Source organism: Heptranchias perlo, chromosome 28, assembly GCF_035084215.1.
Source record: "Heptranchias perlo isolate sHepPer1 chromosome 28, sHepPer1.hap1, whole genome shotgun sequence".
Taxonomy (NCBI): domain Eukaryota; kingdom Metazoa; phylum Chordata; class Chondrichthyes; order Hexanchiformes; family Hexanchidae; genus Heptranchias; species Heptranchias perlo.
In genome coordinates this window covers 40,796,860-40,820,128 of record NC_090352.1, presented here as the reverse complement: position 1 = coordinate 40,820,128, position 23,269 = coordinate 40,796,860, and the positions used below count along the sequence as shown (strand labels likewise).

The 23,269-nt window shown below is 50.1% G+C and overlaps 1 protein-coding gene across 3 annotated transcripts in view; it reads left to right on the top strand.

Annotated features, from left to right (window-relative positions):
• ncor1 (nuclear receptor corepressor 1) overlaps nucleotides 1-23,269 on the top strand; it is a 334,377-nt gene that overhangs the window by 255,690 nt on the left and 55,418 nt on the right. For all 3 annotated transcript variants that reach the window (XM_068008588.1, XM_067967875.1, XM_067967876.1), the window contains 4 exons: nucleotides 5,318-5,418; nucleotides 7,121-7,292; nucleotides 8,957-9,100; nucleotides 12,276-12,356. In XM_068008588.1, coding sequence (XP_067864689.1) covers nucleotides 5,318-5,418; nucleotides 7,121-7,292; nucleotides 8,957-9,100; nucleotides 12,276-12,356 — 498 coding nt within the window. The remainder of the gene's footprint in view (nucleotides 1-5,317; nucleotides 5,419-7,120; nucleotides 7,293-8,956; nucleotides 9,101-12,275; nucleotides 12,357-23,269) is intronic.

Genomic DNA, 23,269 nt, shown 5'->3' with positions numbered 1-23,269 from the left:
AGCACCAATCCCTGAGGCACACCGCTGGTCACAGGCCTCCAGTTTGAAAAACAACCCTCTACAACCACCCTCTGTCTTCTGTCGTCAAGCCAATTTTGTATCCAATTGGCTACCTCACCTTGGATCCCGTGAGATTTAACCTTATGTAACAACCTACCATGCGGTACCTTGTCAAAGGCTTTGCTAAAGTCCATGTAGACCATGTCTACTGCACAGCCCTCATCTATCTTCTTGGTTACCCCTTCAAAAAACTCAATCAAATTCGTGAGACATGATTTTCCTCTCACAAAACCATGCTGACTGTTCCGAATCAGTCCCTGCCTCTCCAAATGCCTGTAGATCCTGTCTCTCAGAATACCCTCTAACAACTTACCCACTGCAGATGTCAGGCTCACCGGTCTGTCGTTCCCAGGCTTTTCCGTGCCGCCCTTCTTAAACAAAGGCACAACATTTGCTACCCTCCAATCTTCAGGCACCTCACCTGTAGCTGTCGATGATTCAAATATCTCTGCTAGGGGACCTGCAATTTCCTCCCTAACCTCCCATAACGTCCTGGGATACATTTCATCAGGTACCGGAGATTTATCTACCTTGATGTGCGTTAAGACTTCCAGCACCTCCCTCCCTGTAACATGTACACTCCTCAAGACATCACTATTTATTTCCCCAAGTTCCCTAACATCCATGCCTTTCTCAACCGTAAATACCGATGTGAAATATTCATTTAGGATCTCACCCATCTCTTGTGGTTCCGCACATAGATGACCTTGTTGATCCTTAAGAGGCCCTACTCTCTCCCTAGTTACTCTTTTGCCCTTTATGTATTTGTAGGAGCTCTTTGGATTCACCTTTGCCTTATCTGCCAAAGCAATCTCATGTCCCTTTTTGCCCTCCTGATTTCTCTCTTAACTCTACTCCGGCAATCTCTATGCTCTTCAAGGGATCCACTTGATCCCAGCTGTCCATGCATGTCATATGCCTCCTTCTTCTTTTTGACTAGGGCCTCAATCTCCCGAGTCATCCAAGGTTCCCTACTTTTACCAGCCTTGCCCTTCACTACATAAGGATTCATCAGCTGAGGGAGGGCAGTAGGTGGTTATCAGCAGGAGGTTTCCTTGCCCATGTTTGACCTGATGCCATGAGATTTCATGGGGTCCGGAGTCAATGTTGAGGACTCCCAGGGCCACTCCCTCCTGACTGTATATCACTGTACCGCCACCTCTGGTGGGTCTGTCCTGCCGGTGGGACAGGACATACCCAGGGATGGTGATGGAAGAGTCTGGGACGTTGGCTGAAAGGTATGATTCTGTGAGTATGGCTATGTCAGGCTGTTGCTTGACTGGTCTGTGGGACAGCTCTCCCAATTTTGGCACAAGTCCCCAGATGTTAGTGAGGAGGACTTTGCAGGGTCGACTGGGCTTGGTTTGCCTTTGTCGTGTCCGGTGCCTCATGGTCCGATGCCGGGTGGTCCATCCGGTTTTATTCTTATTTAGCGAGATTTTTCAACTGAGTGTCTTGCTGGGCCATTTCAGAGGGCAATTAAGAATCAACCACATTGCTGTGGGTCTGGAGTCACATATAGGCCAGACCGGGTAAGGACGGCAGGTTTCCTTCCCTAAAGGACATTAGTGAACCAGATGGGTTTTTACGACAATCCGGTAGTTTCATGGCCACCATTACTGATACTAGTACTCGTATTTTAAGTCCAGATTTTATCTAATTAATTGAATTTAAACAATTGAATTTAAATTCCCCAGCTGCCATGGTGGGATTTGACTCCGGATTATTAGTCCAGGCCTCTGGATTACCATTCCAGTAACATAACCACAAATGCTACCGTACCGTGTGATGCAGTAACTGTGACAGTCGACCCCGTGTGTGAAGCAGTAACTGTGACAGTCGACCCCGTGTGTGAAGCAATAACTGACAGTCGACCCTGTGTGTGAAGCAGTAACTGTGACAATCGACCGTGTGTGTGAGGCAGAAACTGTGACAATCGACCGTGTGTGTGAAGCAGTAACTGTGACAGTCGACCCCGTGTGAAGCAGTAACTGTGACAGTCGACCCCATGTGTGAAGCAATAACTGACAGTCGACCGTGTGTGTGAGGCAGTAACTGTGACAATCGACCGTGTGTGTGAGGCAGAAACTGTGACAATCGACCGTGTGTGTGAAGCAGTAACTGTGACAGTCGACCCCGTGTGAAGCAGTAACTGTGACAGTCGACCCCATGTGTGAAGCAATAACTGACAGTCGACCGTGTGTGTGAGGCAGTAACTGTGACAATCGACCGTGTGTGTGAGGCAGAAACTGTGACAATCGACCGTGTGTGTGAAGCAGTAACTGTGACAGTCGACCCCGTGTGAAGCAGTAACTGTGACAGTCGACCCCGTGTGAAGCAGTAACTGACAGTCGACCGTGTGTGTGAGGCAGTAACTGTGACAGTCGACCCCGTGTGTGAGGCAGTAACTGTGACAGTCGACCCCGTGTGAAGCAGTAACTGACAGTCGACCGTGTGTGTGAGGCAGTAACTGTGACAGTCGACCCCGTGTGTGAGGCAGTAACTGTGACAGTCGACCCCGTGTGTGAGGCAGTAACTGTGACAGTCGACCCCGTGTGTGAGGCAGTAACTGTGACAGTCGACCCCGTGTGTGAGGCAGTAACTGTGACAGTTGACCCCGTGTGTGAGGCAGTAACTGTGACAGTCGACCCCGTGTGTGAGGCAGTAACTGTGACAGTCGACCGTGTGTGTGAAGCAGTAACTGACAGTCGACCGTGTGTGAGGCAGTAACTGTGACAGTCGACCCCGTGTGTGAGGCAGTAACTGTGACAGTCGACCCCGTGTGTGAGGCAGTAACTGTGACAGTCGACCCCGTGTGAAGCAGTAACTGTGACAGTCGACCCCGTGTGAAGCAGTAACTGACATTCGACCGTGTGTGTGAGGCAGTAACTGTGACAGTCGACCCCGTGTGTGAGGCAGTAACTGTGACAGTTGACCCCGTGTGTGAGGCAGTAACTGTGACAGTCGACCCCGTGTGAAGCAGTAACTGTGACAGTCGACCCCGTGTGAAGCAGTAACTGTGACAGTCGACCCCGTGTGAAGCAGTAACTGACAGTCGACCGTGTGTGTGAGGCAGTAACTGTGACAGTCGACCCCGTGTGTGAGGCAGTAACTGTGACAGTCGACCCCGTGTGAAGCAGTAACTGTGACAGTCGACCCCGTGTGAAGCAGTAACTGTGACAGTCGACCCCGTGTGAAGCAGTAACTGACAGTCGACCGTGTGTGTGAGGCAGTAACTGTGACAGTCGACCCCGTGTGTGAGGCAGTAACTGTGACAGTTGACCCCATGTGTGAGGCAGTAACTGTGACAGTCGACCCCGTGTGTGAGGCAGTAACTGTGACAGTCGACCCCGTGTGAAGCAGTAACTGTGACAGTCGACCCCGTGTGAAGCAGTAACTGACAGTCGACCGTGTGTGTGAAGCAGTAACTGTGACAGTCGACCCCGTGTGTGAGGCAGTAACTGTGACAGTCGACCCCGTGTGTGAGGCAGTAACTGTGACAGTCGACCCCGTGTGTGAGGCAGTAACTGTGACAGTCGACCGTGTGTGTGAGGCAGTAACTGTGACAGTCGACCCCGTGTGTGAGGCAATAGCAAGCCTCTGCCTGGCTCAATTGTAGACTCGCCTCTGAGTCTTAAAGTTGAAGCCCAAATCCAGGACTTCAGTACGTAACCAAGGCTATTTTTTGGATGAGGTGTTAAAACCAAGGCCAAGCTCCCTATTCAGTGGATGTAAAAAGATTCCTTCCACTGTTTGAAGAAGTGCAGGTAATTCTACTGATTTATCCCTCAACATCAGCAAAAACAGAATCATTAATTTGCTGCTTGTGAGTCCCTCCAATTCACCAACTGCCTGCTGTATTTGCCTACGTAATAGTGACTGTCCTTCAAAAAAAGGAATTAATTGTTTGTCAAACGCTTTGAGATGTCCTGAGGATGTAAAAGGAGCTCTAAGTGCATGATGCTGTAACGGGGACAGTTGCCCCTGGTTGTGACACTGTAACGGGGACAGTTGCCCCTGGTTGTGACACTGTAACGGGGACAGTTGCCCCTGGTTGTGACACTGTAACGGGGACAGTTGCCCCTGGTTGTGACACTGTAACGGGGACAGTTGCCCCTGGTTGTGACACTGTAACGGGGACAGTTGCCCCTGGTTGTGACACTGTAACGGGGACAGTTGCCCCTGGTTGTGACACTGTAACGGGGACAGTTGCCCCTGGTTGTGACACTGTAACGGGGACAGTTGCCCCTGGTTGTGACACTGTAACGGGGACAGTTGCCCCTGGTTGTGACACTGTAACGGGGACAGTTGCCCCTGGTTGTGACACTGTAACGGGGACAGTTGCCCCTGGTTGTGACACTGTAACGGGGACAGTTGCCCCTGGTTGTGACACTGTAACGGGGACAGTTGCCCCTGGTTGTGACACTGTAACGGGGACAGTTGCCCCTGGTTGTGACACTGTAACGGGGACAGTTGCCCCTGGTTGTGACACTGTAACGGGGACAGTTGCCCCTGGTTGTGACACTGTAACGGGGACAGTTGCCCCTGGTTGTGACACTGTAACGGGGACAGTAGCTCCTGAGTTTTATAGTCAAAAAATATTTTTACATGCTTTAAAGTCTGCTGTTTCAAGTTGCAGTGGTGCCATAAGATTCGCAGTGGTGATAATGTGAATCGGACAGTCGTTCGGATTAGGGAACAGATGCTGCAAAACCATGAGATGGCGCCAAAGCTTAAACTTGTTTTTGAATTCTCTCGGTCCGGGATGTCAATATTTAAAGGGAAATTCTTTAAACTAATGATCAATACTCGTCTCCTCTCCTGGTGCTGGGAGCTTTGTGCAACTGCAGTTTGTAAACTCCCTGCGAGGTACATTGCCTTTAGGCCTCCTGTTAGCTTCATGGTGAATTGGTTTTGAGGGGAAATGATTCCCATTGGGAAATATTATGCGGAGGATGGGCTGCAAAGTAAGTGCATTGAATGATGGGCCCTACTAGAAACTATGTCCACCATGAAGTGGGCAGTTAGTTACGTGACCTTTAGCAGTGGTAATATTAAATATATGTGGCTGTATTGGACCTCTCAGAGAGACGGTCAATGGAGCATGTGCTTAACAAAGCATTTCATAGACACGTTTAACAGGTTTACACTGTGCTGCATAGCAGTGTTTGCATCGTAGTTTGACTGAATCTGCCCGTTCACACGCAGTGCAGTAACGGGTGAGGTGAGTCTGACTTTGTTACTTCTCAACCTACAGGTGGTCCAATGGCTACTATCCAGGAGGGAGGTCTAACACGAGGCAGTTCAGCGGGCAAGGTTTCTGCAGAACCACCTTCCTATCGAGGTTCTATCACTCAGGTATCTAACTTTTTATCTCCTCACTGTCTGCTATTTAAAGCTACTACTCAAAAGGGCCCACACAGTGTGCAAGCGAGATATAGCAATGCCTTTGCATGACGTTGGTGCACTGAGGTCTGAACTTATTCTTGAGCATGTTACTGATCGGATTTCACTTTTCAAAGCACTAGTTTTAAGATTTTTCTTTGTGGCAAACCAGCTAGAAGTATTGACGCCCGCCCGGGGACCCTCTGCGGGCGTGGGCGCCCGCCCCGGGGACCCTCTGCGGGCGTGGGCGCCCGCCCCGGGGACCCTCTGCGGGCGTGGGCGCCCGCCCCGGGGACCCTCTGCGGGCGTGGGCGCCCGCCCCGGGGACCCTCTGCGGGCGTGGGCGCCCGCCCCGGGGACCCTCTGCGGGCGTGGGCGCCCGCCCCGGGGACCCTCTGCGGGCGTGGGCGCCCGCCCCGGGGACCCTCTGCGGGCGTGGGCGCCCGCCCCGGGGACCCTCTGCGGGCGTGGGCGCCCGCCCCGGGGACCCTCTGCGGGCGTGGGCGCCCGCCCCGGGGACCCTCTGCGGGCGTGGGCGCCCGCCCCGGGGACCCTCTGCGGGCGTGGGCGCCCGCCCCGGGGACCCTCTGCGGGCGTGGGCGCCCGCCCCGGGGACCCTCTGCGGGCGTGGGCGCCCGCCCCGGGGACCCTCTGCGGGCGTGGGCGCCCGCCCCGGGGACCCTCTGCGGGCGTGGGCGCCCGCCATTGTTAGCTATTCAGAGGCTGTCATTTTTTATTAGTATACAGAAACTGAAATATTATACTGGTAGGTCAACAAAGAGAGAATGCAAAATTCTTGATACTGTGCTTAGAATCATAGAACGATGCAGCACAGAAGGAGGCCATTCGGCCCGAGGTGCCTGTGCCAGAACTTTGAAAGAGCTATCCAATTAGTCCCACGCCCCTGCTTTTTCCCCGTAGGCTTTTCATTTTATCCATTTCAAGTATTTATCCAATTCCCTTTTGAAAGTTGTTATTGAATCTGCTTCTACTGCCCTTTCAGGCAGTGCATTCCAGATCATAACAACTCGCTGCATAAAAAATGTCTCCTCATGTCGCCTCTGGTTCTTTTGGCAATTGCATTAAACCTGTGTCCTAACCACAGAATGACAGAAATCTGATGACCTCTGAACCCCTGGGATCCCCTCAGGAACCACAGTAGCCGAATGGGCTGCTCGTCCGGCACCAGAACCAGAGATCAGGAGTTCAAATCCCACCGTGGCAAATTGTGAAATTGAATTCAATAATCTGGTCATTTGTGGGCTGGCACCATTCTGTGGCCAGGTGGTCATGCTCATAATCTGCACCCAGGTGATAGTGCCAAGTTGGAGAGATGGAGGTAGAACCTCTGTTCAAATCCAGTCTCAGCTAATGTCCATACTTTAGGTTTCTCTCAGTGGAGAAAGGTGTTCACTCCTGGCTGGAACATTACATGGAGTGCCTCCTGTGCTGCTCCAGATGCACTCCTTGTGGTGATGGGAAGTGCATGTCCTGGATTTTTCTGTTCCCCTGACAGATGTAGCGTGAATGATTTGGAAACAGGCTCCACTCACCCGGTAAAGCTCTCTAGAGATCAGCACTATCTGGGAATTATGCCACTGAAAAGAGCTGGGGATTAAAATTCAGAGGGAAGAAAGTCAAGTGGGAATAAAGTGGGTGTGTATTTTGTTTGCAGGGCACTCCAGGTCTGTCACAACAAGGCATTGCTGCAGATGCGCTATTGAAGGGAGCAATCAGCAAACTGGCCACCGAGGAATCGGGCAGTCCTGAGCAGTCCCGGGAGGAGGCAATGTCAAAAGGGCATGTCATCTACGAAAGTAAGAGTGGCCACATACTGTCGTACGATAGTAAGTTCACAGCTTCTTAATTCTTCACTTTGGTACTCCATGCAAAAATTTCTGAACTGTATCGTGGCATCCTCCAAACTCTTCCCCCACACTCCCCACTCCTTTAGATTGAAGTCACATTCCTCTGGGCACACAAAACGTAAAACTGCTGTCAAGTGGGGATAGGATGAGTGGGATGTGAATCTCCTGTTTCTATATTACGGAAAGATACTGGAGAGGTGGGAATAGCTGTAAATCTCCCTCTAGTGGGCTAGGGAAGGTAGCATTTCTTATCTTAATGTGATCCAGTCCCATCCCTGGTGTGTGCTGATAGGTGATCTCAGCTAGGACAGCAGTAGGAGTGCTACACTGTCTCAATTGCCCAGGGTTCGAGAGGAAAGAATCAGCCATAGTTCCCACTCCTGATCATTCCCCAGTGACCCTGCTGGAAAGTGAGTATGTGCAGAGATCGGCCAAGGACAGGATTGGGCTTGGCTCTGATGCCCCCACAGTTGAATAGCCTACCAATGGTCATTGTGTAGACTAACAGGTGAAGAATGGGCCTATGGGCAAGGGACCAGACGCCCAGCAGGAATGGATTCCTTGAAAGGAAAGGTAAGGAACAAGTGGCAAACAATTTTTAAAAAAGGGAACAGAAACGTCTATAACAGGAATTTAGTTTAAAATATTGAAGATATTACTTGTGTGTGTTACAAATCCTTTGCCTTAGCAGAGTACAGATCTAGTTAAGGGTTTTGAAATCAATCTTTCAGTTCTGTGTTGTGGTAGCACTGGTGAGGTGTGTAGAAACGAAAAGACAATGAGCAAGGGCTGAGCCATGAGGCCAGCTGGCAGATAATGATTGGAGTCACGGGACATCGAGTGGCAGATGATACTTTGCCGGGTACATGGGAGTTTGTGCTGCCTACTCGTCGCTCCCAAAGTGATGTCAATATTTCCCCACCTCAATGAAAAGTCACCATTGATATCTGCTTCAGTATTAAAATATGCACCAACATAAGGATGTATTCCATAACATTTCCACCACATCATGTGGGATATTAATATTTCTTGTGTAATTGGCTGTGACGTGGGCCATTTTGTTGCACTTTAGTAACTATTTAGCTCAACTTTATTTATTGGAGTAACTGTACCAGGAGCCTAACCTTAACCCTGGCGGGTTCTTTGTGTTTAACCATCAGTATTGACACCTAACCATTCACATCAGAGACCCATTCTTGAAACTGCATGACCATTGGTCACTCATTCACTCCAGCCTGACATTCCCTGGCCATTGGTCACTCATTCACTCCAGCCTGACATTCCCTGGCCATTGGTCATTCACTAACTCCAGCCTGACATTCCCTGGCCATTGGTCACTCACTAACTCCAGCCTGACATTCCATGGCCATTGGGTAATCTTTCGCTCACTCCAGGCATTAAACTGAGGTCCTGTCCCCCTAGTCCTGCAGTTCAGATGGTTATTCCTCTTAACCAAAATCACATAAAACTGATTCATTCATCCCTTTGCTGTCAGTAGGATCTTGCTTTGTGCAAAATGGCTGATATTTGCATACATAAGCCCAGCACTTAGATTTACTTCATTCAGTTTCAGAGCTGTGGTAAGGCAATGTCCTGCAAGTCTTTATCTTCCTTTCATCTGTCCTTGTTCTTCATTCCACCAGCAATAAAGAACATACGAGAAGGCACCAGGAGTCCCAGAACAGGGCACGAGCTCCACGGGGTCAAGCGGACCTATGACCACATGGAAAGTGGATTAAGTCGAGGACTCCCAGTGCGCGAGTCCCCGGTGTCTGCACCGTATGAAGGTACAACTGTGCAATCTGCCACTGACTGTAGGCAGCATGTTTCATTCTTTGTATTTCAGCTGGAGTTTCCTTTCTGTTCATTAGTGGAACTACATCAGGGATCTTGAAATTGGAGCCATGGTGTCATTCTCCAGGAACTAGTGTCAGTGGGCTGAGAAGAAAGAATGCACTGTGGCTCCAATGTTTGGGCACTTTCTCAGCCTCTCATGAGAGATTATATCTTACAATTGTGAATACAGTGTTTTATTCTTTTGATTGGAGGCCTCGTCTATTTGAAAAATAATGCTTTGAAAGCTGTTGGTGTTCAGTCAGTTATATCAACTTCTATCCATTGCGGAGGGGCGAGGTACTCGGACTATTTGGCTGAACAGAGGCAAACTCCAGGGCTTTACAGAACAACCTTTTTTTTTATTCGTTCTCGGGATGTGGGCGTTGCTGGCGAGGCCGGCATTTATTGCCCATCCCTAATTGCCCTTGAGAAGGTGGTGGTGAGCCGCATTCTTGACCACTGCAGTCCGTGTGGTGACGGTTCTCCCACAGTGCTGTTAGGAAGGAAGTTCCAGGATTTTGACCCAGCGACGATGAAGGAACGGCGATATATTTCCAAGTCGGGATGGTGTGTGACTTGGAGGGGAACGTGCAGGTGGTGTTGTTCCCATGTACCTGCTGCTCTTGTCCTTCTAGGTGGTAGAGGTCGCGGGTTTGGGAGGTGCTGTCGAAGAAGCCTTGGCGAGTTGCTGCAGTGCATCCTGTGGACGGTACACACTGCAGCCACAGTGCGCCGGTGGTGAAGGGAGTGAATGTTTAGGGTGGTGGATGGGGTGCCAATCAATCGGGCTGCTTTATCTTGGATGGTGTCGAGCTTCTTGAGTGTTGTTGGAGCTGCACTCATCCAAGCAAGTGGCGAGTATTCCATCACACTCCTGACTTGTGCCTTGTAGATGGTGGAAAGACTTTGGGGAGTCAGGAGGTGAGTCACTCGCCGCAGAATACCCAGCCTCTGACCTGCTCTCGTAGCCACAGTATTTATATGGCTGGTCCAGTTAAGTTTCTGGTCAATGGTGACCCCCAGGATGTTGATGGTGGGGGATTCGGCGATGGTTATGCCGTTGAATGTCATGGGGAGGTGGTTAGACTCTCTCTTGTTGGAGATGGTCATTGCCTGGCACTTAGCTGGCGCGAATGTTACTTGGCCTCCAACAACCACTACCATCTTCCTTTGTGCTAGGTATGACTCCAGCCACTGGAGAGTTTTCCCCCTGATTCCCATTGACTTCAATTTTACTAGGGCTCTTTGGTGCCACACTCGGACAAATGCTGCATTGATGTCAAGGGCAGTCACTCTCACCTCACCTCTGGAATTCAGCTCTTTTGTCCATGTTTGGACCAAGGCTGTAATGAGGTCTGGAGCCGAGTGGTCCTGGCGGAACCCAAACTGAGCATTGGTGATCAGGTTATTGGTGAGTAAGTGCCGCTTGATAGCACTGTCGACGACACCTTCCATCACTTTGCTGATGATTGAGAGTAGACTGATGGGGCGGTAATTGGCCGGATTGGATTCGTCCTGCTTTTTGTGGACACGACATACCTGGGCAATTTTCCACATTGTCGGGTAGATGCCAGTGTTGTAGCTGTACTGGAACAGCTTGGCTAGAGGTGCAGCTAGTTCTGGAGCACAAGTCTTCAGCACTACAGCTGGGATGTTGTCGGGGCCCATAGCCTTTGCTGCATCCAGTGCACTCAGCCGTTTCTTGATATCACGTGGAGTGAATCGAATTGGCTGAAGACTGGCTTCCGTGACGGTGGGCATATCGGGAGGAGGCCGAGATGGATCATCCACTCGGCACTTCTGGCTAAAGATGGTTGCAAACGCTTCAGCCTTGTCTTTTGCACTCACGTGCTGGACTCCGCCATCATTGAGGATGGGGATATTTGCAGAGCCTCCTCCTCCCGTTAGTTGTTTAATTGTCCACCACCATTCACAACTGGATGTGGCAGGACTGCAGAGCTTTGATCTGATCCGTTGGTTGTGGAATCGCTTAGCTCTGTCTCTAGCATGTTGCTTCCGCTGTTTAGCATGCATGTAGTCCTGAGTTGTAGCTTCACCCGGTTGGCACCTCATTTTTAGGTACGCCTGGTGCTGCTCCTGGCATGCTCTTCTACACTCCTCATTGAACCAGGGTTGATCCCCTGTCTTGTTGGTAATGGTAGAATGAGGAATATGCCGGGCCATGAGGTTACAGATTGTGCTGGAATACAATTCTGCCGCTGCTGATGGCCCACAGCGCCTCATGGATGCCCAGTTTTGAGCTGCTAAATCTGTTCTGAATCTATCCCATTTAGCACGGTGGTAGTGCCACACAACACGTTGGATGGTGTCCTCAGTGCGAAGACGGGACTTCATCTCCATGAGGACTGTGCGGTGGTCACTCCTACCAATACTGTCATGGACAGATGCATTTGCGACAGGTAGATTGGTGAGGACGAGGTCAAGTAAGTTTTTCCCTCGTGTTGGTTCGCTCACCACCTGCCGCAGGCCCAGTCTGGCAGCTATGTCCTTCAGGACTCGGCCAGCTCGGTCAGTAGTGGTGCTACCGAGGCACTCTTGGTGATGGACATTGAAGTCCCCCACCCAGAGTACATTCTGTGCCCTTGCTACCCTCAGTGCTTCCTCCAAGTGGTGCTCAACATGGAGAAGGACTGATTCATCAGGTGAGGGAGGACGGTAGGTGGTAATCAGCAGGAGGTTTCCTTGCCCATGTTTGACCTGATGCCATGAGATTTCGTGGGGTCCAGAGTCAATGTTGAGGACTCCCAGGGCCACTCCCTCCTGACTATATATCACTGTACCGCCACCTCTGGTGGGTCTGTCCTGCCGGTGGGACAGGACATACCCAGGGATGGTGATGGAAGAGTCTGGGACGTTGGCTGAAAGGTATGATTCTGTGAGTATGGCTATGTCAGGCTGTTGTGCTTACACACATAATGGCACAACTTTCAGTGCGATTGACCTTCAGCTCTCAGCCTTTTATTAATAATTCATTCCATGTTCTGTACTGTAGTCATTGAGAAATTGACCTGTTGCCTCATCTATAAAAAGAAGCGTCAGTAATAATTTAATAGCAGAAAATGATATATACCAAGACATTGAAAATAAACTCTTTCTCTAATACAGGTCTCATCAGTCGTGCGAGGGAGAGCCCACATTTATCAGAATCTAAAGACAGGACAGTTCCATCGGGGTCAATAATGCAGGGTAAGACTCGTTTCCTCCTCATTCCCTGTTGGGTACATTGATTTCAACCAGACCGGAGGACCTTGGGATATCTGATTGTGTTGTGGGTTATGGGAGTTGTGCTGCACTGTACTTTCTGAAACACTGCATCTAGGGGTTCGATTGTACCAGGAACACAAACTAAACTGTTTGCTAATGTTAGCAGGATAGTTGCTGTGACTGTAAAGCAGGAAACCCCCTTTATACACTTAATGGCATACCTGACATCAACGTTGGAATTTATTCTTCCAGCTTCCAACGTATTCCTGATCACTGTTTAAAATACTAACCTCCCAAAGCATTAAAACTGTTCTCATACCACCAAAGTAATCCAGAGCTTTGTCTACTTATTACAAACAGAAAGACCTGGGGTATATATGTACAGGTCGTTGAAGGTGGCAGGACAGGTTGAGAATCATAGAATAGAATCATAGAATGGTTATGGCACAGAAGGAGGCTATTCGGCCCACCGAGCCTGTGCCAGCTCTCTGCAAGAGCAATCCAGCTAGTCCCACTCCCCTGCTCTTTCCCCGTGGCCCTGCAAATTTTTCTCCTTCAGGTACCTATCTAATTCCTTTTTGAAAGCCACAATTGACCCTGCTTCCACCACCCCCTCGGGCAGTGCATTCCAAATCCTAACCACTCGCTGCTTAAAAAAGTTTTTCCTCATGTCGCCTTTGGTTCTTTTGCCAATCACCTTAAACCTGTGTCCTCTGGTTCGCGACCCTACCGCCAATGGGAACAGTTTCTCTTTATTTACTCTGTCTAGACCCTTCATAATTTTGAATACCTCTATCAAATCTCCTCTCAACCTTCTCTGTTTAAGGAGAACAATCCCAGCTTTTCCAGTCTATCCATGTAACTTAGGTCCCTCATCCCTGGAATCATTCTAGTAAATCTTTTCTGCACCCTCTCTAAGGCCTTCACATCCTTCCTAAAGTGCGGTGCCCAGAATTGGACACAATATTCCAATTGTGGCCGAACCAGTTTTTTTTATAAAGGTTCAACATAACATCCTCTCTTTTCTACTGTATGCCTCTATTTATAAAGCCCAGGATCCCGTTTGCTTTCTTAACCGCTTTCTCAACCTGTAGCGACCTGCTTTCATATACCCTCCGATGTCTCTTTTTCCTGCACCCCCTTTAGAGTTGTACCCCTTAGTTTATATTTCCTCTCCTCCTCCTTCCTACCAAAGTGTATCACCTCACATTTCTCAGCATTAAATTTCATCTGCCAAGTGTCCGCCCATTCCACCAGCCTGTCTTCTGTCCTTTTGAAGACTATCACTATCCTCCTCACTATGTATTACACTTCCAAATTTTGTGTCATCTGCACATCACCCCTCTCTGTAACCTCATCAAAAAACTCAATCAAGTTAGTTAAACACGATTTGCCTTTAACAAATCCGTGCTGGTTTTCCCTAATCAATCCACACTCGTCCAAGTGACTATTAATTTTGTCCCAGGTTATCGTTTCTAAAAGCTTCCCCACCACCGAGGTTAAACTGACTGGTCTATAGTTGCTGGGTTTATCTTTACATCCTTTTTTGAATAAGGCTGTAACATTTGCAATTCTCCAGTCCTCTGACACCACCCATAGGTTACCTTTTTGGTCTGTAATAGGCCCTACTCCTTCCTTAGTTATCCTCTTACTCTTTATTTATGAAACATTTTTGGGTTTTCCTTAATTTTACTTGCCATATTTTTTCATGCCCTCTTTTTGCTTTCCTAATTTCCTTTTTAATTCCACCCCTGCACTTTCTATACTCCTCTAGGCATCTTGCAGTATTGAGCTCTTGGTGCCTGACATACCTTTTTTACCTTATCTTACCCTGAATGCTCCTGGTCATCCAGGGGGCTCTAGATTTGGCAGTCCCACCCTTTGTCTTTGTGGGAAGATGTTTACTCTGAACCCCTTGAATCGCCCCCACTGCTCTGACACTGATTTACCTTCAAGTAGCTGTTTCCAATCCACTTTTGCTAAATCACTTCTCAGCAAGTAAAATTGGCCTTTCCCCAATTTGGAACTTTTACTCCTGTTCTCTGTCCTTTTCCGCAACTATTCCATATCTAACTGAATTATGATCACTACCACCAAAATGCTCTCCCACTGTTACTCCTGTCACCTGCCCAGCTTCATTCCCTAAAACTAAATCCAGAACTGCCCCCCCTCTTGTTGGGCTTGCTACGTACTCGCCAAAAAAGTTCTCCTGAATGCAATTTAAGAATTTTGAGCCCTCTATTCCTTTTGCACTGTTTGTTTCCCAGTTAATATTTGGGTACAAAAGGAGGGATGTAATAACTGAACTGTATAAAACACTGGTAAGGCCACAGCTGGAGTATTGTGCGCAGTTCTGGTCACCACATTACAGGAAGGAAGTAATTGCTCTGGAGAAAGTGCAGAGAAGGTTTACAAGAATGTTGCCAGGGCTTAATAATTGCAGCTACGGGGTGAGATTGGATAGGCTGGGGTTGTTCTCCTTGGAGCAGAGGAGGCTGAGGGGAGACTTGATTGAGGTGTACAAAATTATGAGGGGCCCAGATAGAGTAGACAGGAAGTACCTGTTTCCCCTAGCGGAAAGTTCAAGAACTAGAGGACACAGATTTAAGCTGATTGGTGGAAGGATTAGAGAGGACATGAGGAAAAACTTTTTTACCCAGAGGGTGGTGGGTGAATGGAATTTGCTGCCCGAATTGGTGGTAGAGGCAGGGACCCTCAACTCTTTTAAAAAGTACCTGGACTTGCACCTAAAGTGCTGTAAGCTGCAGAGCTACGGACCAGGTGCTGGAAGGTGGGATTAGAATGGGCACCTGGTTTTTCTTTGAGCCGGCGCGGACACGATGGGCCGAATGGCCCCCTTCTGTGCTGTATCTTTTTTATGGTTCTATGGTAGTTGAAATCCCCTACTATTACCACCCTATTGTTTTTGCACTCCTCGGAAATTTGCCTACTTATTTGCTCTTCTATCTCCCTCTTACTGTTTGGGGGTCTATAGTACAGTCCCAGCAGTGTGACTGCCCCTTTTTAGTTCTTTAGCTCAACCCATATGGTCTCATTTGATGATCCTTCTAACATATCATCCCTTCTCACAGCCGTAATTGTTTCTTTAACCAATATTGCAACCCCCCCCCCCCCCACTCCTTTTTAATCGCCCTCTCTATCCTCGTCTGAAAACCCTGTAGCCAGGAACGTTGAGCTGCCATTCCTGCCCCTGTTTAAGCTGTGTTTCTGTAATAGCTGAGATATCATACTGCCACGTGTCTATCTTGTGCCCTCAGCTCATCTGCCGTATTCACTATACTCCTTGCATTGAGGTAAATACCATTAAGCACCGCCAAACTCCTTTGTTGTCTACTTTCTAACCTTCGTTTCCTCTGCCTTCCAAACTCACTTACTAATTTTCTGCCTTCCATTTCCAGCTCTGCTTCTCTCCCTTCTGAATCTACGCTCAGGTTCCCATCCCCCTGCCAAGCTAGTTTAACCCCTCTCCCACAGCACTAGCAAACCTCCCCGCGAGGATATTGGTCCCTGGCCCTGTTGAGGTGCAACCCGTCTGGCCTGCACAGGTCCCACCTCCCCCAGAATCGGTCCCAATGCCCCAGGAATCTAAAGCCCTCCCTCCTGCACCATCTCTCCAGCCACACATCCATCTCCTCTATTCTTCTATTTCTACACTCCCTAGCACGCAGCACCGGGAGTAATCTGGAGATTTTTACCATTGAGGTCCTGCTTATTAATCCCTTTCCTAACTCCTTAAAATCCTTCTTTCTGCCTATGTTGTTGGTACCGATATGGACCATGACCTCTGGCTGTTTACCCTCCCCCTACAGAATGTTCTGCAGCCGGTGACATCCTTGACCCTGGCACCAGGGAGGCAATATACCATCCTGGAATCTCATCTGCAGCCACAGAAACATCTATCTGTTCCCTTAACTATAGAATCCCCTATCACTATTGCTCTCCTGACCTTTCTCCTCCCCCCTGTACAGCTGGGCCACCCATGGTGCTGTGGACTTGGCTCTGGCTGCACTCCCCAGAGGAATCCTCTCCCTCACCAGTATTCAGAACTGAATACTAGTTAGAGAGTGAGATGCCCTCAGGGGACTCCTGCAGTACCTGCCTGGTCCTCCTTGTCTGTCTGGCGGTCGCCTCTGCCTGCACTCTCTTAAGCTGTGGGGTGACCACCTCCTGAAACGTGCTATCTACGTAGCTCTCAACCTCACAGATGTACTGCAGTGATGCCAGCTGCTGTTCAAGCTCCGAAACCCGGAGTTCGAGCTCCTCCAGCTGACGACACTTCCTGCACCCATGGTTGTCCAGGACATGGGAAGCGACTTGGAGTTCCCACATGGCACAGGATGTGCATTCCACAGGACTGAGCTGTCCTGCCATTCCTCGATTTATTATATTATTAACTAAACTTAACAAAAAATAAACTTAGACTTAAAAAAAAACTCTCTCACCAATCAGCTTCCCTTGTGCTGACATCACTTCAGGTGTTTTTTCACTTCTCTCACCGCTCCGCACACTCTCTCCCCTCTCGCTCCTCCTTTTATCGTTGATCCCACGCTCCGCTCTCCCCTCTCACTCCTCCTTTTATCACTGATCCCACGCTCTCTCCCCTCTCGCTCCTCCTTTTATCGTTGATCCCACACTCCGCTCTCCCCTCTCACTCCTCCTTTTATCACTGATCCCACACTCCGCTCTCCCCTCTCACTCCTCCTTTTATCACTGATCCCGGGCTCCACTCTCCCCTCTCACTCCTCCTTTTATCACTGATCCCACACTCCGCTCTCCCCTCTCGCTCCTCCTTTTATCACTGATCCCACACTCCGCTCTCCCCTCTCGCTCCTCCTTTTATCACTGATCCCACACTCCGCTCTCCCCTCTCGCTCCTCCTTTTATCACTGATCCCACACTCCGCTCTCCCCTCTCGCTCCTCCTTTTATCACTGATCCCACACTCCACTCTCCCCTCTCGCTCCTCCTTTTATCACTGATCCCACACTCCGCTCTCCCCTCTCGCTCCTCCTTTTATCACTGATCCCACACTCCACTCTCCCCTCTCGCTCCTCCTTTTATCACTGATCCCACACTCCACTCTCCCCTCTCGCTCCTCCTTTTATCGCTGATCCCACACTCCGCTCTCCCCTCTCACTCCTCCTTTTATCACTGATCCCGCACTCCACTCTCCCCTCTCACTCCTTTTATCGCTGATCCCACACTCCGCTCTCCCCTCTCACTCCTTTTATCACTGATCCCACACTCCGCTCTCCCCTCTCACTCCTCCTTTTATTACTGATCCCACACTCCGCTCTCCCCTCTCACTCCTCCTTTTATCACTGATCCCACACTCCACTCTCCCCTCTCACTCCTTTTATCACTGATCCCACACTCCGCTCTCCCCTCTCGCTCCTTTTATCACTGATCCCACACTCCGCTCTCCCCTCTCACTCCTCCTTTTATCACTGATCCCACACTCCACTCTCCCCTCTCACTCCTTTTATCACTGATCCCACACTCCGCTCTCCCCTCTCGCTCCTTTTATCACTGATCCCACACTCCGCTCTCCCCTCTCACTCCTCCTTTTATCACTGATCCCACACTCCGCTCTCCCCTCTCACTCCTCCTTTTATTACTGATCCCACACTCCGCTCTCCCCTCTCGCTCCTCCTTTTATCACTGATCCCACACTCCACTCTCCCCTCTCGCTCCTCCTTTTATCACTGATCCCACACTCTCTCCCCTCTCGCTCCTCCTTTTATCACTGATCCCACGCTCCGCTCTCCCCTCTCACTCCTCCTTTTATCACTGATCCCACGCTCCACTCTCCCCTCTCACTCCTCCTTTTATCACTGATCCCACACTCTCTCCCCTCTCGCTCCTCCTTTTATCACTGATCCCACACTCCGCTCTCCCCTCTCGCTCCTCCTTTTATCGCTGATCCCACACTCTCTCCCCTCTCGCTCCTCCTTTTATCACTGATCCCACACTCTCTCCCCTCTCGCTCCTCCTTTTATCACTGATCCCACGCTCCGCTCTCCCCTCTCGCTCCTCCTTTTATCACTGATCCCACACTCTCTCCCCTCTCGCTCCTCCTTTTATCACTGATCCCACACTCCGCTCTCCCCTCTCACTCCTTTTATCACTGATCCCACACTCTCTCCCCTCTCGCTCCTCCTTTTATCACTGATCCCACACTCTCTCCCCTCTCGCTCCTCCTTTTATCACTGATCCCACGCTCCGCTCTCTCCTCTCACTCCTCCTTTTATCACTGATCCCACACTCCGCTCTCCCCTCTCGCTCCTCCTTTTATCACTGATCCCACACTCCGCTCTCCCCTCTCGCTCCTCCTTTTATCACTGATCCCACACTCCGCTCTCCCCTCTCACTCCTCCTTTTATCACTGATCCCACACTCCGCTCTCCCCTCTCACTCCTCCTTTTATCACTGATCCCACACTCCGCTCTCCCCTCTCACTCCTCCTTTTATCGCTGATCCCACACTCCGCTCTCCCCTCTCGCTCCTCCTTTTATCACTGATCCCACACTCCGCTCTCCCCTCTCACTCCTTTTATCACTGATCCCACACTCCGCTCTCTCCTCTCACTCCTCCTTTTATCGCTGATCCCACACTCCGCTCTCCCCTCTCACTCCTTTTATCGCTGATCCCACACTCCGCTCTCTCCTCTCGCTTCTCCTTTTATCACTGATCCCACACTCCGCTCTCCCCTCTCGCTCCTCCTTTTATCACTGATCCCACACTCCGCTCTCCCCTCTCGCTCCTCCTTTTATCACTGATCCCACACTCCGCTCTCCCCTCTCGCTCCTCCTCTTATCACTGATCCCACACTCCGCTCTCCCCTCTCACTCCTCCTTTTATCACTGATCCCACACTCCGCTCTCCCCTCTCACTCCTCCTTTTATCACTGATCCCACACTCCGCTCTCCCCTCTCGCTCCTCCTTTTATCACTGATCCCACACTCCGCTCTCCCCTCTCGCTCCTCCTCTTATCACTGATCCCACACTCCGCTCTCCCCTCTCACTCCTCCTTTTATCACTGATCCCACACTCCGCTCTCCCCTCTCGCTCCTCCTTTTATCGTTGATCCCACACTCCGCTCTCCCCTCTCACTCCTCCTTTTATCGCTGATCCCACACTCCGCTCTCCCCTCTCGCTCCTCCTTTTATCGTTGATCCCACGCTCCGCTCTCCCCTCTCGCTCCTCCTTTTATCACTGATCCCACACTCTCTCCCCTCTCACTCCTCCTTTTATCGCTGATCCCACACTCCGCTCTCCCCTCTCGCTCCTCCTTTTATCACTGATCCCACACTCCGCTCTCCCCTCTCGCTCCTCCTTTTATCACTGATCCCACACTCCGCTCTCCCCTCTCGCTCCTCCTTTTATCACTGATCCCACACTCCGCTCTCCCCTCTCACTCCTCCTTTTATCACTGATCCCACACTCCGCTCTCCCCTCTCACTCCTCCTTTTATCACTGATCCCACACTCCGCTCTCCCCTCTCACTCCTCCTTTTATCACTGATCCCACACTCCGCTCTCTCCTCTCACTCCTCCTTTTATCACTGATCCCACACTCCGCTCTCTCCTCTCACTCCTCCTTTTATCACTGATCCCACACTCCACTCTCCCCTCTCGCTCCTCCTTTTATCACTGATCCCACACTCCACTCTCCCCTCTCGCTCCTCCTTTTATCACTGATCCCACACTCCGCTCTCTCCTCTCGCTCCTTTTATCACTGATCCCACACTCCACTCTCCCCTCTCGCTCCTCCTTTTATCACTGATCCCACACTCCGCTCTCCCCTCTCACTCCTCCTTTTATCACTGATCCCACACTCCGCTCTCCCCTCTCGCTCCTCCTTTTATCACTGATCCCACACTCCGCTCTCCCCTCTCACTCCTCCTTTTATCACTGATCCCACACTCCGCTCTCTCCTCTCACTCCTCCTTTTATCACTGATCCCACACTCCACTCTCCCCTCTCGCTCCTCCTTTTATCACTGATCCCACACTCCGCTCTCTCCTCTCGCTCCTTTTATCACTGATCCCACACTCCGCTCTCCCCTCTCACTCCTCCTTTTATCACTGATCCCACACTCCGCTCTCCCCTCTCACTCCTCCTTTTATCACTGATCCCACACTCCGCTCTCTCCTCTCACTCCTCCTTTTATCACTGATCCCACACTCCGCTCTCTCCTCTCACTCCTCCTTTTATCACTGATCCCACACTCCGCTCTCCCCTCTCACTCCTCCTTTTATCACTGATCCCACACTCCGCTCTCCCCTCTCGCTCCTCCTTTTATCACTGATCCCACACTCCGCTCTCCCCTCTCGCTCCTCCTTTTATCACTGATCCCACACTCCGCTCTCCCCTCTCGCTCCTCCTTTTATCACTGATCCCACACTCCGCTCTCTCCTCTCGCTCCTTTTATCGCTGATCCCACACTCCGCTCTCCCCTCTCACTCCTCCTTTTATCACTGATCCCACACTCCACTCTCTCCTCTCACTCCTCCTTTTATCACTGATCCCACACTCCGCTCTCCCCTCTCACTCCTCCTTTTATCACTGATCCCACACTCCGCTCTCCCCTCTCACTCCTCCTTTTATCACTGATCCCACACTCCGCTCTCCCCTCTCGCTCCTCCTTTTATCACTGATCCCACACTCCGCTCTCCCCTCTCGCTCCTCCTTTTATCGCTGATCCCACACTCCGCTCTCCCCTCTCGCTCCTCCTTTTATCGCTGATCCCACACTCCGCTCTCTCCTCTCGCTCCTCCTTTTATCGCTGATCCCGCGCTCCACTCTCCCCTCTCGCTCCTCCTTTTATCGCTGATCCCGCGCTCCGCGCGCTCTCCCCTCTCAATCCTTTTATCTCTCCTCTCTCGCTCCTCTTATCGCCAATCCCCCACTGACATTTGCTCCACTTGACCCACCTCATTCCCCAGAACCAGATCCAGCATTGCCTCCTTCCTCGTTGGGCCGGAAACATACTGATCAAGAAAGTTCTCCAGAACACACTTCAGAAATTCCATCCCCTCTTTGCCCCTCATGTTATTACTATCCCGGTCTATATTAGGGTAGATGAAGACCCTCATTATCACTACTCTATGGTTCTTTCACCTCTCTGTAATTTCTCTGTAAATTTGCTCCTCTATATTCTTCCCAAGTTGGTGACCTATAGAATACACCCAGTAGTGAACGGCACCTCTATTGTTTTTTAACTCTAACTAAATAGATTCTGTCCTTGACCCCTCAAGGGCATTCCCTCTCTCCAGTACTACAATATTCTCCTTAATCAATACTGACACCACCCCCCCCCCCCCCTCCCTTTCTTTCCTGAACACCTTGTATCCAGGGATATTTAGTACCCAATCCTGCCCTTTTTTGAGCCAGGTCTCCGTTATTGCCACGACATCATATTCCCATGTGGCTATTTGCATCTGCAGCTCACCAACCTTGTTTACTACACTTTGTGCATTTACACACAGGCACTGTAAGCCTATCTTAGACCTTCTCGTATTCTCCCTTAGTCTGACCCCACTTAATACTGTACTATTTATTACTCTGGTGCTATCTGTCTCTCCCGATCCTTTGTGCATCTTGTTTCTCCTTTCTAATGCTACATCCTGGTGCCCATCCCCCTGCCAAATTAGTTTAAACCTTCCCCCACAGCACTAGTGAACCTCCCCGCGAGGACGTTGGTCCCGGCTCTGTTGAGGTACAACCCATCTGGCTTGTACAGGTCACACATCCCCCAGAACTGGTCCCAATGCCCAAGGAATCTAAAGCCCTCCCCCCTGCACCATCTCTCCAGCTACGCATTCATCTGCTCTATCCTCCTATTTCTATACTCGCTGGCGCGTGGCACTGGGAGTAATCCTGAGATTACTATCCTTTTCCTAGCTCCCTAAAATCTGCCTACAAGACCTTATCCCTCTTTCTACCTATGTTGTTGGTACCGATGTGGACCACGACCTCTGGCTGTTCACCCTCCCCCTTTAGAATGTTTTGTAGAAAGTGGTTAAAAAAGCATATGGGATCCTGGGCTTTATAAATAGGTTATGATGAACATTTATAAAACACTGGATCGGCCACAACTGGAGTATTGTCTAATTCTGGGCACCGCACTTTAGGAACGATGTGAAGGCCTTAGAGAGGGTTCAGAAAAGATTTACTAGAATGATTCCCAGGATGAGGGACTTCTGCTTCGTGGATAGACTGGAACATAGGAACAGGAGTAGGCCATTCAGCCCCTCGTGTCTGCTCTGCCATTTGATAAGATCATGGCTGATCTGTGATCTAACTCCATATACCTGCCTTTGGCCCATATCCCTTAGCCAAAAAGCTATCTCTCTCAGATTTATATTTAGCAATTGAGCTAGTATAAATTGCTGTTTGCAGAAGAGAGTTCCAAACTTCTACCACACTTTGTGTGTAGAAATGTTTTCTAATCTCACTCCTGAAAGGTCTGGCTCTAATTTTTAGACACTGCCCCCTACTCCTAGAATCCCCAACTAGCGGAAATAGTTTCTCTCTATCCACCCTATCTGTTCCCCTTAATATCTTATAAACTTCGATCAGATCACCCCTTAACCTTCGAAACTCCACAGAGAATACAACCCCAATTTGTGTAATCTCTCCTCGTAACTTAACCCTTGAAGTCCAGGTATCATTCTAGTAAACCTACACTGCACTCCCTCCAAGGCCAATATGTCCTTCCGAAGGTGCGGTGCCCAGAACTGCCCACAGTACTCCAGGTGCGGTCTAACCAGGGTTTTGTATAGCTGCAGCATAACTTCTGCCCCCTTGTACTCCAGTCCTCTGGAGAAGCTGGGTTTGTTCTCCTTAGGGCAGAGAAGGTTGAGAGGAGATT